We start from the raw sequence: 18,611 nt of genomic DNA on the forward strand, positions 1-18,611 counted from the left end.
CGTGCAGTAAAGGAAAATAAATAAAATTTACAAAAGCATGAAACTTGTATCATATATTTGGATGCAATGACGGAAACAGCTAAAATACAAGTCGGGCGCCACACTTTGTACTTATGATGTGACTTGTATCACATAAAAGAATAGCACGCTAGTAATGGAGCAAGTCTGTGGTCTGAGTAATGGGGTTAGAGATAAAAAAAGGAGAGCGAAGAGCGTGCATGAGAGGGAGGGGGTGGGGTGGAATGGACGAACGTGCAGCTGTCGGAGAGGTTGTGCTCTGCGTGTTTGCGTGCAGTAAATAAAATGTACCAAAAGCATGAAACTTGTATCATATATTTAGATGCAATGACGTAAACTGCAAAATACAATTCGAGCGCCACACTTTCTACTTATGATGTGACTGTGGATGGGCCGTTGTGTTTTTAGTTTCCTTTTGCTCAGATTTGCATTTCACATGAGATGTCCGAAAACAGATAAGAATCTTTATGGCTGAGCTTAAAGCACTCCAGTATCCTGGTGTGGTTTCGTCCCCAGACGCCCTCACCCCTCCTTCGAAAAAAAAAACCCATGATGGTCCACACAATTGCAGAGTTTTGTGTTAGTCTTTGTTACAAATGTTCTGTGGTGCAGAGGACATAGTGAGTAGGTCTTATGGAACTTTTAAAAATCATGATTATCACGTAATTTATGGATCAAGTCTGTGGCCTGATTAATATTGTTTGCGATAAACCTAAATGGAGAGCGAGGAGTCTGTGGCCTGAGTAATGGGTTTGGAGAGCGAAGAGAGTGCAGGAGAGGGAGAGGGGGGGTGGAATAGACGAACGTGCAGCTGACAGAGAGAGGCTGTGGTCTGCGTGTTTGCGCGCAGTAAAGAAAAATAAATACATTTTACCTAAAGCATGAAACTTGTAGGATATATTTAGATGCAATGACGGAAACAGCAAAATACAAGTCGGGCGCAACACTTTGTACTTATGATGCAATGACGACTTGTATCACCTAAAAGAATAGCACGCAAGTAATGGAGTCTGTGGCCTGAGTCAAATAATGGAGCAAGTCTGTGGCCTGAAGGGGCATAAAAAAAAAATCTGCGGCCTCGAAATGAAAGCCTTTGATGCAGCAGGGGGCGGAGAGGAACCCCTTGAAGTCAAGCTGCTGGCGGCACCACGCTGGGGAAGTAACAGATGGCTTGGATGTGAAGCTCTTGGAGGCAGGCGGCTCGGACAAAAGCTCGTGCACGAGAGCACATGCACTCGTGGAAATCCGCTTTTTTGGAGAGCTTAGTTTAACTCTTGTTTTTACCGCAATAGACTCGTCCTATTCATTCCTGCGGAATGGACTATGCCAAGACCTAATAAAGGAGGTGGGTGCATAGAGCCCCCTCCAAGGGTTTGTTTAAACCCCAGGGACCACCACCTCCCTGGGGTTCTTGGTTTTAATTATGTGGGGAGTTCTCTGTGGGTACCCCTGCAAACCTGGAGAACACAAACTCCTAGGGCTTGTGTACTTATTAAAAGGGGGGCCTCTCGGACCCCCTTTCAGCCCAGGGGACCGCCACCTCACCAGGGCATTTAAAATTAAAAATGTGTCCGGGGGGGCACACAGACCTCTCCACAGACCGCCACTTTCCTGGCGCTTTACTTACACTGAATGCGGGTGACTTCTGCCCCCCTCCCAAGCCCTGGGGACCAACACCTCCCCGGGACAAAGCCTATAAAAATAAATTAAAAAAGAGGTGGGCTGTGTGCCCACTCACCCTCCTGGAGCCAAAGATGGCTCTGGCTCCTGCTATGTCCCGGCACATAGCTGTTTGCCATGGCTTGGTGGGAGCTTCACCGCTTGTGCCAAGCCAAAGCAAACTGTGCTCGCTTTCAGCAAGTGAGAGTAGTGAAATGCTCTCACTTGCTGAAAGCGAACACAATTGCTTTGACAGAGAGGGAGCTGCATGTTAGCAGTTCCCTCTGTGTCAAAGCAATGTTGGCTCCCCCATGAGGCGGGGAGCCGGCAGTGATCGTGGGGCCTTGAGGCTCCCCGTGGTCCTAGTGGTGAGTGAGTGCCCTGGAGGCACCCACTTTAAATGGTAAAGCCCCAGGGGATGGGGTCCCTGGGCCCAATTTGCGGGGTAGGTGGGCCGTGCAGCCCCCTCCCCATCTTTAAATGGCATGGGGATGGGGTCCCCAGGCCCAAAATCGGCCCGGGGGAGAGGCAGCACGGCTCCCATACACTAGTATTAATGTAAAATGTAAAGGCTGGGCCCGGGTAGGGGGTCACTGAGGCCAAAATCAGCCCAAGGAAGGGGACTGCATGGCCCTCTTCTGTAGTAGGGGATCTCTGTGTTTATTCATAATCTATTGAATAGTCCCGCCGATGTGCGTGGACCCCGGAGCAATCAAAAATCTCTTAAGGTGTCGAAAAAATGAAGAACTGCACAGACACTTAAGAGAGAATTAAAGACAGATAATGCAGCCTATAAAAACAGGCTACACTGTCCAGTACTTCAACCAGAAATTCCACCAAAAATCCACAAACAGCAAAGCTTGTCCAGATTTCCCTTGCCTAAATAGCAAAAACCCCTCTGGAATGGTAGAGAGGAAGACCTGGACAGACAAGCCCCATAGGCTGCCATTATGTGGCTCAGAACAGGATACTGTGCCTTTAAGAGAACTTTCCAGAACTTCACAGTATCCCCGAATGCACGGCAGGTCCCTTTTACTTTCAGGTCTTTTTTCCGGCTCCTGCAAGCAGGACCCTGGATCATTGAGCTCTCCCTTTTCAAGGGTTTATTGGTGATTTTTCACTTTTGTTCCAAGTTGAGTGCTTTCTAAAGTACTTTGGTGCCTTTCTTCTTGTTTATTGCACCTTTTGATTGTCAAATAGGCCTGCATTATTTGACAAATGTCGGGAGTGCTCAAGGAAGAAGGCCAGATCAGATCCCCATGAGGTGTGTATCCTCTGCCTTCCCTCTTTCCATGTCCCAGAGGAGTGTGTGATTTGTCAGGGCTTCTCTGACAGGACCCTGAAGGACAGAAAGAAGATCAGGCTTCAGGGCCTTGAGGAAAGAAGGCTGAAGGCTGAAGGCGCAAGGTGGGTCTGGAGGGGCTTCCTCTGCCCGTGCTGAGGCCTCTGGGGGGCTCCCCAGGGGCAGGAAGACCAGAAAGCGTCCCCATTCTCCGTCTGGGTCGATTGCACCGACTACGGCGTCGAGAGGGATGACTACAGTCTGTTCCCCGTCTTCTGGGGGGAAGCGGCGTCGACGCTCGGCATCGAACGAACATAACAGACTGCCGTTGAAGTCTCCTGTGACGATTTTGTCGTTGTCCTCGTCGGAGTCATCGTCGAGTGATCGACGTCAAAAGGCCCGGCGTTGGAGCTCGCCATCGAGGCGACGTGAAAAGGAAAAGATCGTCGTCAAGGGGATCCTCATCGTCGAAGAGAAGATCGCCGTCGAGGCGAAGGAGGTCGCCGTCAAGGCGGACGAGGTCGCCGTCGAGGCGAAGGAACTCGCCGTCGAGGGAGAAACGGTCGACGCCGAGGAGCAGACGCTCGCCATCGAGGGACCGGCGCTCGACGTCCGGTCGCCGTTCTTCGATGCCGAAGAGACGTGGAAGGAGGTCTGGCACCATGGGAGGCTCGCCAACGTCCCTGGCTGGAAAGGAAGGCGGATCACCGGGTTCGGTGTACTCCGTGGTGTATACCCCGTCACAGAGGCCGGTTACACCCCCGCCTCCATTACCGAGGGGGTTCCCTCCGAGGGCCCCTACTCCTCCTCCACGACCACCACTTCCTCAACCTATACCTCGACCTCCCCTGCCAGCAGACAAGCCGCCTCCGGTCCCTCTGAGGTCGGTCTCACTGCCCAGACTTCTGACTCCTCCCAAGGGGGCCCCGAAGCCAAGGGCCCCGGCCAAACCAAAGTCGCCCGCTCCGGTGGAACCGGCGGATCGACCGAATCCAAGGAAGCCACGATAACGCTCCGGACGGAGGGGGAGATCAAGGAGTCGACGTAGATCCTTCAGCAGGTCAAGACGTCTCCATAGGAGGCGTGGATCGAGGTCCCGCACGGACTCCTCCAGCTCCAGGACCAGGACCTATTCACCGACCTTGTCGGAATCCCCAGGGACAAGGGTGTTTCCGGTGGACGACATCAGCACGTTCCAGGATGTTCTCCTGAGGGGGGCGGCAACATTGGGAATTAAGGTGACGGCTCCAACACCCACGGCGTCCGTGATATTTGAGACGCTTCACAAGAATCCTTTGTCTCGCCCTCTAATGCCACTAGTGCCTGGTTTGGTAGAGCCTGCGGAGGAGCTGTTCCTCACGCCAGCGGTGGCGAAGGCCGCTCCCTCCCGACTTCTGAAGAAGTACAGGGCACCGGATTTGGACCCGGCTTTTCTGAGGATAGACCCGGTGCCTGACTCTGTTATAGTGACGGCGGCAAGAAAGTTACATTCTACCTCCCCGTCCTCAACCGTACCGCCCGATCAGGAGAGCCGATGGATCGACTCATATGGTAGGAAGGCTTGTGGGACTGCATCCACGGCCATGAAGGCATCCAGCGATGCGGCGTTGCTAGGGCGGTATGACTGTGCCCTGTGGGAATCCCTGCAACAGTTCATGGAACTCCTGCCACGAGACAAGAGGGAGGACTTCCAGGCGATACTCAAAGAGGAGATGCTGGTTTCAAACCAGGTCATCAGCGCGGCTGCGGATGACTCTTTTGGCTGCCCATGGGTATTGCCATGAGATCAACCAGCGGCGCCATGCTTGGCTCAGGCTCACATCACTCAAGCCGGACGCCCAGCAGCGGGTGGCCAATCTGCCCTTCTTGGGGGAATCCCTGTTCGGAAAGCATGCCGATGATGAGATGGCCCGAATGAAGGCGGAGGCAGAGACCCTGACGGCTGTGGGCCTGGAGAAGCCCAAAGAAAAGAAGGCCTACCACCCGTTCCAGAGACGGTTCGGTGCCCAGGGAAGAGGAAGAGGGCAGACTTCGGGACTGCAGCAGCAACAACAGCAGCACTTCCGGAGACCCTTCCAGAAGTGCCAGAAGGGTAGAGGGGGACAGCAGTCCTCTACAGCGAACAAGGGCCCGGCCGGGTCTCGACCCTGAGCGGTTACTTCTCCTACATCAGTTACCCGCTCCAGTGGGGGGAAACGTTCAATTTTTTCTGGCAGAGTGGAGAAAAATTACGCCGGACAAGTGGGTACTGAATATTGTTTGCAATGGATACAGTCTTCCGTTCACCAGCCCGCCTCCATCAATTCCTCCGTTCAGCTCGCAGTTTCAACTGCGCGAGCTCCAGGCGGAGGCCGATATCCTGTTAAGGAAAAGGGCGATAGAAGACGTACCTCTGTATCAAAGAGGAAGAGGTCTGTACTCCCGGTTCTTACTGGTTCGCAAGAAGGACAAGAATGAGTTCAGGCCCATTCTGGACTTGCGACAGGCAAACAAGTGGATTCGCAAAGAGAAGTTTCGCATGCTGTCATTGCATCAGATTTATCCTCAGTTGCAACAGGGAGACTGGCTATGTGCAATAGACCTACAGGATGCATAGTTCCTTGTGCCCATTGCACACAAACACAGGAAGTTCCTGCGATTCCAAGTCGGCACCAATCATTATCTGTACACAGTACTACCATTCGGACTGAAGTCTGCGCCCAGAACATTCTCGAAGTGCATGGTAGTGGTAGCAGCGCACCTAAGGAAGAACAAGGTGTTTGTCTACCCGTACCTGGACGATTGGTTGATCAAGGCCTCCTCTTTCTCGGAAGCTCAGGCACCTTCCAGAAGACGTGCGTTCTCTTGAACAAGCTGGGGTTGCACATCAACATGTCCAAGTCTGTCCCGACTCCGGTCCAGTGCATTCAGTACTTGGGAGCCACCATCAATACGCTGTCAGCAAGCGTGTCTCCTTCTGAAGAGCGACGATTATCACTCCTTCGGAAGGCTCAGGCTCTTATGACCACTCCATTTACAACAGTGAGGACGGTGTCTTCTCTACTGGGATCGATGGCCACTTGTATCTTCCTAACGCCACACGCACGACTGCCCATGAGACGGTTGAAGGAGTGCTTGGAGGATCAGTGGGATCAGAGGAAAGGGTCTTGGCACGACAAGATACGACTGTCTCTGAATGCTCTTCAGTCTCTGAAGTGGTGGTGTTCAGCGGAGAATCTTCTCAGAGGGGTTCCCTTCCACAAGGACATTCCCACTCAGACTATCGTGACAGATACTTCTTTCAAAGGCTGGGGGGCGCACTCCGGAGACTTGCAGATTCAAGGAACGTGGTCCCCTATGGAGTCCACGTATCACATCAACTTCCTGGAACTCAGAGCTGTTCACTTGGCACTGACGGCCTTTCATCCGTCCTTCCAGACCAACTCTGCTTGTACAGACGGACAATACGACCACAATGTATTACCTCAACACGCAGGGGGGCTCGAGATCACGCACTCTGTCGCAGGAGCCGCAGGCGATCTGACAATGGCTTCTGGCCAGAGGACTGACGATAACGGCTAGCCAGGTGTGCAGAATGTTCAGGCGGACGCACTGAGCAGACTGATTCAGGAAAACCACGAATGAGTCATAAACGACGAAGTACTAGAAGTCTTCCCCAGGTGGGGGACTCCAGACATAGACCTGTTTGCCACCGCCGAAAACAGCAAATGCCGAGACTTGGCCTCCAGGTACTACCAGCGGGGGACGCTGGTGAATGCGCTATGGATCAACTGGTCGAACAGCTTTCTGTACGCTTTTCCACCCATTCCCCTGATTCCGGAGGTGCTCATCAAGCTTTCCCAGTCCAGGGCGCGGATGATCATGATTGCCCCGGAATGGCCCAGGCAGTGGTGGTTCACGGACCTGCTTCACCGGCCTCTCCTTCCTCGCAGACGGCTGCCGTGCAGGCCGGACCTTCTCACGAGGTTCGGGGGGCAGATGTTGCACCCCAACCTCTCGTCTTTGAGTTTGGCAGCATGGCTCCTGAGATTTGAATTTGAATTTGAATCTACCGGAAGATTGCATGGACATACTGAAGGAGGCTAAGCGACCTTCCACTCTGACTTCCTATGCGTACAAGTGGAAGAGGTTTTGCATCTGGTGCAAGTCCAAGAATTATGACCCGACGACATGTACGGAAGATGTCATCCTTCAATATCTTCTACATCTGGCGCAGTCTGGCCTTAATATCCATTCCATTAAGGTTCATCTTGCTGCGCTGACTGCCTACAGGAAATGCCCTTCACAGACTTCCTTCTTTCAGATCCCTGTGATCAAAGATTTTTTTGAAGGCTTGAAGAAAGTGTTCCCTCCTGTCCGGCTTCCTTCGCCTTCATGGGAATTGAATGTGGTGCTGTCCAGATTGATGAAGGAGCCTTTTGAACCTATTCATAAGGCTTCGTTGCAGCACCTGTCCTGGATGGCTGCGTTCCTCGTGGCCATTACATCGGCCTGCAGGGTGAGTGAAATTCAGGCGTTGTTTCCAGGAACCTTATACTGTATTTCATGCTACTAAGGTTGTTATGCGTACTCACCCTAAATTTCTTCCAAAGGTTATATCTGATTTTCATGTTAACCAGACCATAACTTTACCTACGTTTTTTCAGAATCCTTCCTCTCCAGCGGAAAGGTCGCGGCATTCCCTGGATGTTAGGAGGGTGTTGAAATTTTATCTGGATAAGACCAAGGATATTCGTACATCAGACCAATTGTTTATCAATTATGGATCATTCAGGACCGGTCTTGCTACCTCTAAACAGTCCATCTCCAGGTGGATTGTGTCCTGCATACAACTGTGTTACCAAAAGGCTAATAAGACCTTAGGGGATAAACCTAAGGCTCATTCCACCAGGGGCAAAGCTGCTACGACGGCTTTGCTCCGTAATGTTCCAATTGCAGAAATCTGCAAGGCTGCCACTTGGAAGTCGGTCCATACCTTTGCTAAGCATTACTGCCTGGACACTGATGCCAGGGCAGACGCTCAGGTTGGGCAGGCTTTGCTGCGAAATCTGTTCGCACAATAGGTGTGTTATTTCTCGTTTCTCTACCGCCGCTTTGGTGTGGGGATGGGCTTGCCATTCTATTCACTAGATTATGACTATACACAGAGATCCCCTACTACAGAAGGAGTAGTTTCTGTCCTGTAACTCCAGTTCTGTAGTAGGGATATCTCTGTTATAGTCATAAGCGCCCGCCCTCCTCCCCGGTGAAGAGAGAGAGCGAGAGATATTCATGTAAGGAATGCTACAGGTCTGTCGTGTTACGCCTGCAAAAAGAACTGAAAGTAAAAGGAACCTGCAGTGCATTATGGGATACTGTGAAGTTCTGGAAAGTTCTCTTAAAGGCACAGTATCCTGTTCTGAGCCACATAATGGCATCCTATGGGGCTTGTCTGTCCAGGTCTCCTCTCTACCATTCCAGAGGGGTTTTTGCTGTTTAGGCAAGGGAAATCTGGACAGGCTTTGCTGTTTGTGGATTTTTGGTGGAATTTCTGGTTGAAGTACTGGACAGTGTAGCCTGTTTTTATAGGCTGCATTATCTGTATTTAATTCTCTTAAGTGTCTGTGCAGTTCTGCATTTTTTCGACACCGTAAGAGATTATTTTTGATTGCTCTGGGGTCCACGCACATGGGCGGGACTATTCACTGGATTATGACTATAACAGAGATACACCTTCTACAGAACTGGAGTTGCAGGACAGAAACTACTCCATCCCCTGGTTTAAAATTTTAAAAAATAAAGATGTGGCCAAGCCCCAGGGGATTGGCCCCCTCCCTTAAATTGAAAAAATCCAAAACAAATAAAAGCCCAGATCCTTAGGGGTGGGGTCCCTGGGGCCAAAATCGGCCCAGGGAATGGGAGCCATGTTTCCCCCATCCTGTGATAAAGAAACAATAAATCGACCAGCACGTTGCCGAAGGCCCCCATCTTCTTTCTGTACCACTCTGCAAACACACCACCTGGCGCACAACTGGTACCCCTCCTGTTACCTCCAGTAAGTCCCACAAAGCAGGATTGCTGAGAAGTTGCAGCGGTCATGGCCCCTTTCTCCACCACTCTGCAAACGCACCTCCTGGTACACTGCTGATTAGTAATGAAGTCCCCTTGGCTCCAAAGGGTCCTTGGGGGCCAAGTAGACCTTCTGTTACCTGCAGTAAGTCCCACAGAGTGCAATTGAGGAGAGGACTTTGGAGGCCATGCCCCCTTTCTCCACAACTCTGGAAATGTGCATCCTGGTGCATTGCTGGTTGGGGGATGTAGTGCTCTAGGATGCTTAGGGGCCCAGAAAACCTCATGTAAGTTGGACATAGCAGGATTCCTGAGAGGTGGTCGAAGGCCCGCACCCTTTCTCCACTAATCTGCAAATGCGATTACTGCCGTATTTTCCGGCGTATAAGACGACTCGGCGTATAAGACGACCCCCTACTTTTCATGATAAAAAGTAGGTTTCATGCTATACTCGCTGTATAAGACTACCCCCACTTCCAACGCAGTCATTCACGGCACCATTTGTTCTATTTGCCTATTACTTTTTATTTGCTATCGATACTTGCACAGTGCTTCCACAGTGCCACCATCACCTACGTAACATTAGTTCTTGTGTTTGAGTGCCCTCCATTTATTTCAATATTATACCGTACCTCTACTTGCACACATGTCACTTTTTCCTCCTGTAATGCACCATTTTCTATTGAGAAGCGGTCTGACACCTTCGGGTGAAGTCCGCACTATGTAAAAACGCATGAACACATACCGTAAAGTTTGGTACCCGGCGTATAAGACGACCCCCAACTTTCCAGAACATTTTAAGGGGTTAAAAAGTCATCTTATACGCCTGAAAATACGGTAGTTAAAAAAAAAAATATATTAAATTCACTTAAAAAGCCAAAGGTTACAGGGATGTTAGGAAATAGAATTTGAAAAACCTTAGAAATTCACTGAAAAAAAACAAAAGGTTACAGGGCCATTATAGATAGGAAATGGAATTGGAATTTTAAAACACTGGGAAATTCACTGAAAAAAACAAAGGTTACAGGGACTTTACAGTTAGGCTCCGGTTCACTTGTACAAAACCAATGAAATTCAGCATTTCTATTTCGCTGCGCTAGCTAGAACTCGCGCACCCCTTCAAGGCACTGCTTATGACCTCTAATATTACATCACTCATGGCATCTCAAATGAAATCACTCATGATATCATCCAGTGACTGAGTGTTTTTAAAAAGTTTAAGTGTGAAATATATATATGCTACGGTGTATTTGTGAATCAGTGAGTGTATAAGTGCCTGTATGGATGATAAAGTGGGTGCATGCCTGACTGTGAAAGGGAGTGATTAGGTGTCTCAGTGAATGTATGGGTGAGTGACTGTCTGTATCAGTCTGTATATTTGTAATCAAAAAAATGGATGGCTGTAAGGTTGCTGATGGGTTAAAGGGTCGTAATCCACATTCAACATGAGGTTTAGTGATTATTGTTGCTGTGAGAAGTTGGCCTGATATATGATGCTCACTAGTTCTAGTGATCAACTTGTATCAGTCCAAACAACCCTTATGGTGATTGGTTGTAAGTCAACCTTATAGACCAGCTATCCTAGTGGTAGCATGGACAAAGCAGTCTTAGGCTAAACTCTTTTGGCATGTGAAGCCAGCTGTTTTACCACATATAACCCCTTGAATACCAAGTGAAAGGACACCACACAGGTTGTTATGAAAATAAACAAGTATTTATTAACTAACATACACCTCTGAACTTCTAGAAAAGAGGGGGGTCCAAAAGCGACTCCAAGGCTATATCAGTCTTCACATGGTTTGTGTAAGATGAACACACTCAAAAAAACTCTGGACCTCTTGAGTTTTAAACAGGTAAAGTCTTTAAGGGGGTAGTAAGTGTGCTTACAACAGTTCTTCGTATCATCAGGCTGAATCCTTACTCATATAGATTGAGTCAAAAGTCCATTTTTTTGTATAGAGAGGAGATCTTTATTAATTCAAGTAAAAACATGAACAGCCGACACGTGTTTCGCCCCCTTTGGTGATTCGTTGTCAAACCGTCCTGGCTTTGACTTCCGGGTCATTTACTGCCCTTCCGGTTTAAAAGCGGCAGCTCGCAGCTATGCAAACATGCATACGCGAAAGCGGACGGAACGACCTGCAGGCTTCCGACTTTGGATCTTAGGGATTTCCCTTTACAAGTAAGTGTATCAACCGGCTAGATGGACAGGTTTGTTTCCCCGCAATATATTCCCCGTGCCCGTGTGACCCTTACGCTCCCTATATATCGGACCCTTTCCCCATTTTTACTACTGCTAAAACGCCGTCTGTAAACCACCTCGCTGGCGGCAGTCTTCTCTTTTGACCAAATGTTTGAATATATATCCCAGGCCATCAATACTATTCTCCACTAATTAATCCGTTTTGCATTTGTGTTACTTAAAAAAACAGTGACCCTTATTTTCTGAAGTATCACATTCCCGCAAAAAAATGTAACCACACAACATCAATCAGAGAAAATACCCAAATGTACTTATGGTGATTAAATTACAAGTATCCCTGTGCACTGTTCTTCAAATCTGACCCGATTTAAAAATGTCACAGCGTAGACAACATTTGTTTTTATAACTAGTCTCGCAGAGATAAGGCAATAGTCAGCCTAGCAACTGCTCATACCGTATAAAATGCATTCTTTCTCTATTAATGAAAAAAAGTGTTTGTAAACAAATCCATGAAGATAGTAGACAAAGATCTTACCTAAATGAAAATGTTGTATTAACAGATTTACACTTAGAAAAATCGGATGATTGTTGAAAACCAGCACAATAATGAGGATGAATTGCAATGAGCAAACTTATATGTAAATAGGTATGCAGGACTAAGTATGAGCATTCTGAACTACTCTATCCTCTTCTTTCGTGCTAAACTGATCACTTGGAATTTTATGGCCTGTCCTGTTTGACTTGATTCGTTTTCCTGAATTCTAACTTTTTAATAGTCGTACTCACTGTACCTGTTGTTTTTATAGACAATGTTCACACAATGAAGCATCAAAACTATATAGGTGCACCCTCTTTTTCCGCCTGGCATCAACATTCCGCCTTGCCTCCCACCTTTAAGTTTGTCATCACGGCTCCTCCATAGAGTGGTTAAAATTAGAGCACCTCTTTTCAAAAACAAAAAAAAAAAACTGAACTCCCCACTCCAATAATCACACCATGCATGAAAGCATTGAATTAAGAAACTGGAGTCCTTCTCGCTTCACCCTAATCACTTTCCTTTTTCCTTTCTAACACTTTATTCACTTGTCTTGGGGTCAAAGGTCAGTCTTTTGCAATCTTTTACTAAATATATACATGCAACTTTGATTTCTTACAGCCTTGAAAAAGCCCTGGCGCGAATCGCCAAAGGGGGCGAAACACGTGTTGGCTGTTCATGTTTTTACTTGAATTTATAAAGATCTCCTCTCTATACAAAAAAATGGACTTTTGACTCGATCTATATGAGTAAGGATTCAGCCTGATGATACGAAGAACTGTTGTAAGCACACTTACTACCCCCTTAAAGAATACACCTCTGTCCTCTTTATGAGGTCAGAGGGCTAAGCACATGACAAACTCTTAGGAAAAATACGTTCAAGTTGCACGATTTACAATGGTGCCCTAGGGGCACGACAAACCATATACTAAGTAAGTGGAATGTGAAAGTCAATCAAAGGAATGGAGCTGTCCAGAGGTTGTAGGATCGCTGGGACCATGCTATACTAACTTGAGGTAAGTACTAGGAGGCCCACGGAACGCGTGTGCAGAGTGTGAACTCACACGGGATATGCGTCCAAACGTCTATGGACAGTACAGTTTTAAAGAAAAGGTGAGTACGGACGTCCCTGACTAGATACGACAAAAACGACTGTGGAACTGGACACTACCCTTGAGCACCGAAATGCTCGTGTTACCTCACCCACAGGCTGCGGGTGGAACCAGGTGTCGTCGTCGCGATCAGGTGAAGGTGGACGCTTGTCTCTGCAGCCACGTGGACCAGGTGGTGTCTTCGACGACCAGGATGGAGGAACTAACTGTCCCACGCAGACTCTCGCTGTCGGCGGTGTTGTCTCCAGATTCGGGTTCAACAGGCCTTGGCAAAGGCAACCCACGTGGTGAGTGGAAACGGCGTCTGGAGTGGACCAGGAGGGTCCGGGGTGCTCCTCTTTTGGAAGGGAGCAAGGGCCTGTCTGGAGCAACCAGACCAGCAGCAAAGTTGTCGGAGTTCGTCGTCTAGGAGGTTACAAGCCTGCCGGCAAGTGACCAGACAACGCGTCGAGCAGCAAGCAGGCAGAAGGGCCCAACGCAGATCTCGTGGATGCTGGAGGGCTGGTCTTCGATGCAGGAGCTGCTCGGGGTCGGGGCTTCTCAGTCCCCAAAGCACTTGGACGAGGATGCCTCGGAAGTCGTGCTGGAGCGATGTGCTGCTTCTTTCAAGATGGCCGGTCCAACGTGTCTCGTCGCACCCACTGGTCTCAGCTGTGCTGCAGATGTGGGTAGAGGTCGGAGAGGTCTGGGAGTCCGGGTCTCTTCGGGCTCTGAAGTCTGGATCCTTGCAGTAAGACGACATAGGGAAGCCGCTGTACGCTGATGGTGCCTGCTTGTGCAGGGTGGACACTCCTTGCCCACAAGGGAGATTTTCTTCAGTCTTCTGTGGAGCAGAACGTCGAAGTCCAGAGTTTCTTCTTGTAGAGTTGATCAGGATAATCTAATTTGGAATGGGACCAGCTCCTACCTTTATCCAGCTAAAGGGGGGCTGCACTACGACTAGGTCCCTCCCCTGGGTGGGACCCGGAAGGGGGGTGGTTACACCCCCTATCCTTTGTCTGGTCTTGCGCCAGCTCTGGGGCTGGAGTGCCTCAGGAACTGGTTTAGACCGGAGTATGCACAGGAACACCTTGTGTGCCCCAGGCAGTTCTCATTCCTTTCAGCCCTGTCCTACCTAATACACAAAATCCTGTCTGGGGTGGTGCTAGCTCCTCCCAAGGCAGGAAACCCTTTGTCCGAGCCTCCCTCGCTGGAAGGACTCCCAGCAGCAGGTCAGACTTGTGTCTGTGGTGGCAGCATCCATTTTGTGATGCTGAGGCTCGAGTTAACTTTAACCGGTGTTCACAGTTACATACATGTCGTGTCCCTCTAGAAGGGTGGAACGCTACCCCCGTCGCCAGAATTGGTGAGGGGGTAGTATTCCAATTCGTATGACACCTAACTCGACATGTTTTGATAATGCTATACCAAAGTTAGCATTTGACCGCGAGGTTCATAATGCACTTAAGAGTATATGGTATAGCGTTATCATGGAACAGCTTTTAGGACTTGGTTCCGCAAGCTGCAAACTGGCTCAGCTCATGCCAGAGCACCATCTCACATACTTCCAAGCACTCTGCCTTCAGGATTGATAAGGCCTGCCATAGGAGTGACTGATAGGAATATATGTGTCCATTTTAGGTTTATATATAGGGAACTATATCTAAAGCAAAGGGTGATTACACCACCTTGCCCCAGCTGTCGTGCAGCCAGTTGTGTCTGTTTAGATGGCCAGCCAGGGGTGGCATAATACATGCTTCAGCCCCTGGTAAGCCCTGGGTACACCTATGCCCTGGATACCTAAGGTATGCTGTACAAGGACTGATAAGGTGGCCCAGTACCAATTGGTAAACGCACCTAAGGTACATGGTTGTCAATTTAGAGAGAGGACAGCTAGGCTGTGGGTCTGATTAGCAGGCCCACAGCCAGGGAAAGTCGTAAACCAGTGAAGCAAAAAGCAAAATCGGGGGTGACCATAGGATTGCAGACCCCACTTTCCTACAGTTGCCAGGAAAATAAGTAACACATTTACATATAAACGCATACTGTAGCAAGCTTACATTTCCTCAAGTTGCTTTCTAGTGGTATGTGAAGTGTTATTGGCAAAGTTATTTGGAAGTATTTGCTACTTTGCGAAGGTTTGAAAGCTTTTCATTTTGTAACCTTTTCATGCAAGTCATGATTTTTGTGACAATTTATGGGACCTATGTCCTTATTTAGTACTAAGAAAAACTTTACACACATGAACAATACTTGAAAACCATGTAAAGTATGAAAATCATAAACTTTGCAATACTATGTCATTGCTTTGGGTCTAGCTGTGGTTCATTATATTGTAAAATATGTGAAAATCCCATTTTATAAAATAGATTTTGATGGCCTAATGTGAGCACACTGGAAAGAAAGAAAAGTTTCCTCTCACCTGTCTGTCTGACCAGGACCTCTGAGGTCCAGCGAGGCCTCCTCCACTTCAACATTTGAGTCCTCTATCTGTAATTCTAGCTTTAGGCTTTATAACATACCGAAAATGGGCAACTGTGTAATTGGATAATGCCATCTTTGAGTTTCTGGCCCACCTCTTCTTATGTTATTTTATCTTATCTTGTGTTATCCTATATTACGTTATGTTATTTTATACTATGTTAATTTGTAGAGCGCACTGTCACCGAAACACGAGTTAATTTTACTGTGTGAAGCCAGTTAGTATGTTTATTGGTACTTACTAATGTTTAATATAACTCTTTTTAATAAAATAACATTTGAGTGACTTACAAACACTGTTTTCTTGTTAGTACTTTTAAAATAACTTTCACATGTTTCTCCGCTTTGAATGTGATGAATTCAAATGTTAAAAACAATAAATGGAATACTAATTGCACCTCTTACATATATTTGTCTATAATGATAGGACATGATCAAGAACTAACCCATTGTTGTACACATCCTACCCAGCGCCTTGTGGTGACGTCATCGCGCGACACAACCTTTCGCCTCTGGGATTTTAGAGATCCTTCAATCCATTCCGTGAATGTCTTTCAGGGTCATACAGAGTAAGTGCAAATAATGCTTCTGCATGTTTTCATAAACTACTGCTCGTGAAGATTCTCTTATTGTTACTGTGGCGTCAAGCAATATGATGCTACCTAATCCCGGCCCCCTGATATACCTCTAAAAATAAATTGGTGTCCGGAGATTCCCATTTTTGATTTGTGTTGTTGGATCATTAAAGAAGTAATTTAGCTTGTGTCATTGCTGATCTGGGCCAAATTTTTCTCGACAACATTTTTTAAAAAGGGCAAATGTGATGCATTGGTGATGTAATATTTCAGGAACCAGAAGTCCCATATACTTCTTTGGTGTCAAAACATAGGTTTTGGGTGTCAAGTAGTCTTCTAGAGACAGAAAATTACTCCTCAGAGAAAGCCTGCCACCTTTTTACAAAATGGCTGCTATAATAGAGGAAGTAGAGACATATATAGAAATGAAACAAGTAATGTTTTTAATCCTTTTATGTATACACCATACAATGTTTATGATCTTAATTTGGAACAAAAAATGTTTATTACTCCTGTTTTAGACACAGTTTTATAGTTCACTTTACTTGTTTCGGTAATCGCTTGTGGTGTATTTGCAGAATGTTGAACATTTTAGAAGAGCATATTGACAGGGAAATTTTTTTGTAGCACAGATTTTGCAAGTACATGTACGTGTAAGTTCTGTGGTTAGAGACTTTGGAAATTTCGGAGATCTGGGCACCCAATCAATGTCTTAACAACCAAATTCACACAGATCTTACTCTACATATGCATGACCCAAACATTACACATCTTTTTATCAAGTAGAACGCTCTTGTAATGTGTCCACTTGCAGAATATGATGTCGGTGGAAGGTCACTTAGTGGGACTGATCTCTTGAACTCACTGTACCCAAGATTGTCAAATGCGTGACAGTCCGAACTCGTTTTCCACATGGGCACAACGTATTTTTCTACATCTTTAAGTACCATTCTTTTTCGGTCTCAGCAAACCGTTTTAGAAACTTCACAGGTTAAGCAGTTAGAGCTTCATGCTTTGTTCCAATTTTGCTCAGTGTCATCACCCTTGTGCATGAGGGCGACACAACCTCGCTCCCATCAACTCTAAAAGAATCCGGAGGCGTAAGAGAAAGGAGGTGGGACAAATCATAAATAGCAGGTAGAATTTAGCTCATCTATAACTACACCAGCCCACCTCTACATTAGTTGGCTGGACATTTTGTACCAAAAATGCCCTTTGACCATGTCCATCAGGTGAGGTGCACAAGGTTTACGGCCCCTCCCGGGTGTCGCCCAGAGTGAGCAAATCGCAAAAGGTTGGAGGGTACCCCGCTACATCTCCAACCCCCCTCCATCGTTTACCCCGCTCCCAAGGGACTACAGTCTATCGAGGATTCCTCCTGAAAGTCATTCAATATCGCATCCCAGTGAGTCGCAATGGGGAATTTCAGGAAGCATAAGGTCTCTTCTTTGTGCAGGGCGATTGTGAGGGATCGAAAAGACTAAGCTAGAAGGCAGGGGGAAATTTTACTTCTTTTATTCCTTTGTTTACAGGGTGTAAGGTATATGCCAGGGCTCAGTTTGGATAATGCCCTTATCCGTCTTCAGTACTCCTTGGTTTCAGGGTCCGCGTCCCGTTCTCCTCTTTCTTTAGGGTCCGGGGTTTATCTGGTCCTCGAAAAAGAGAAGAGTGGCATTTGGTTCAGGGAGGTAATGAGTTATCTTCCCAAGGGAAAAGGAGTGAGGGATCACCAGGTGCTACCGGTCCACGAGCTAGTGATGTGCTTTGATGAAGGGAGGGTAGTCGGATAGACAGGGTTTTTGTCAGTTTTCCCTCTAACACTGACTTTCTCCCTCCTCCCGGCCCACTCGAGAGACGAGCACGTACCTGTGTGAGCCACGCTCTTCCCGGGCCTTGGCGGGCGAAGCATAGGGTCTCCTGGCACTCCTGGGTTCTCTGGAGCTTCGTTCCTTACTGCTGAGAGAAACAACGGACTCCTCTCGCCCGGCGTCTCTGCTTCTTCTCCGCCTGTTGCGTTCTCGGGTCTCTCGTCTCTAGTCTTGACGTAGGGCTTTTCACTTCATTCATTGGCCCCTCATCCATGACTATAGATCCGGAGGCAGAGACATCCGGAGAGTACTCCACGGTAAGGTGGCCTGAGCCATAGTCCATTCTGGTGGATCAGTCGGCTGTGAAAAAAGAAGAGAACCATTTCCACGAGGGACACACCACCAGTCACCTTCACTGTCTGTTTCAGCCTGGGGGTTACGCAGTACGTGACAGCGATGCGCTCACCCCGGGACCTGGCCCATACCAGTAGTGAACAACAGCAGGCTACTTCTCGCCTGTTCCATTACGTATTCATAATGCTGACAATCCTCGACTTATGAACATTGCAACAAATCTAAGTAGCACAATAATATCTGACTCATTTGACAGTACATTGATTGGAACCATTTCGAACAGTCCACTCAATGTGGCACAAAACAAAGGTGAACTTCCTCCAATTTTCTTGAACAATATGACACATACCTCTTGAATATATCTCTGTATGCACCAACTCCTCATTGACAATCATTCCACTTGCAGTATTTGAAAATTCAGTGTTCACTGAAGCATCAGCAATTTTTGGTAAGTTAACATCTTTAAGTACTTCATGTTCGATGTTTGTGACCAGTATTTATCAGATTCCACAGATATAGGTGTCTACATTTGATACAGGTAAGGTCAATTGTTCCAC

General features: G+C 47.6%; 1 protein-coding gene across 6 annotated transcripts in view; it reads left to right on the top strand.

Annotated features, from left to right (window-relative positions):
- Positions 1–18,611, top strand: part of WDR37 (WD repeat domain 37) — a 608,563-nt gene that overhangs the window by 390,593 nt on the left and 199,359 nt on the right. For all 6 annotated transcript variants that reach the window (XM_086941512.1, XM_086941515.1, XM_086941510.1 and 3 more), the window contains one exon: positions 15,745–15,886. In XM_086941512.1, the coding sequence (XP_086797638.1) occupies positions 15,745–15,886 (142 nt within the window). The remainder of the gene's footprint in view (positions 1–15,744; positions 15,887–18,611) is intronic.

This window comes from Lissotriton vulgaris, chromosome 10 (genome assembly GCF_964263255.1).
Source record: "Lissotriton vulgaris chromosome 10, aLisVul1.2, whole genome shotgun sequence".
Lineage (NCBI taxonomy): Eukaryota > Metazoa > Chordata > Amphibia > Caudata > Salamandridae > Lissotriton > Lissotriton vulgaris.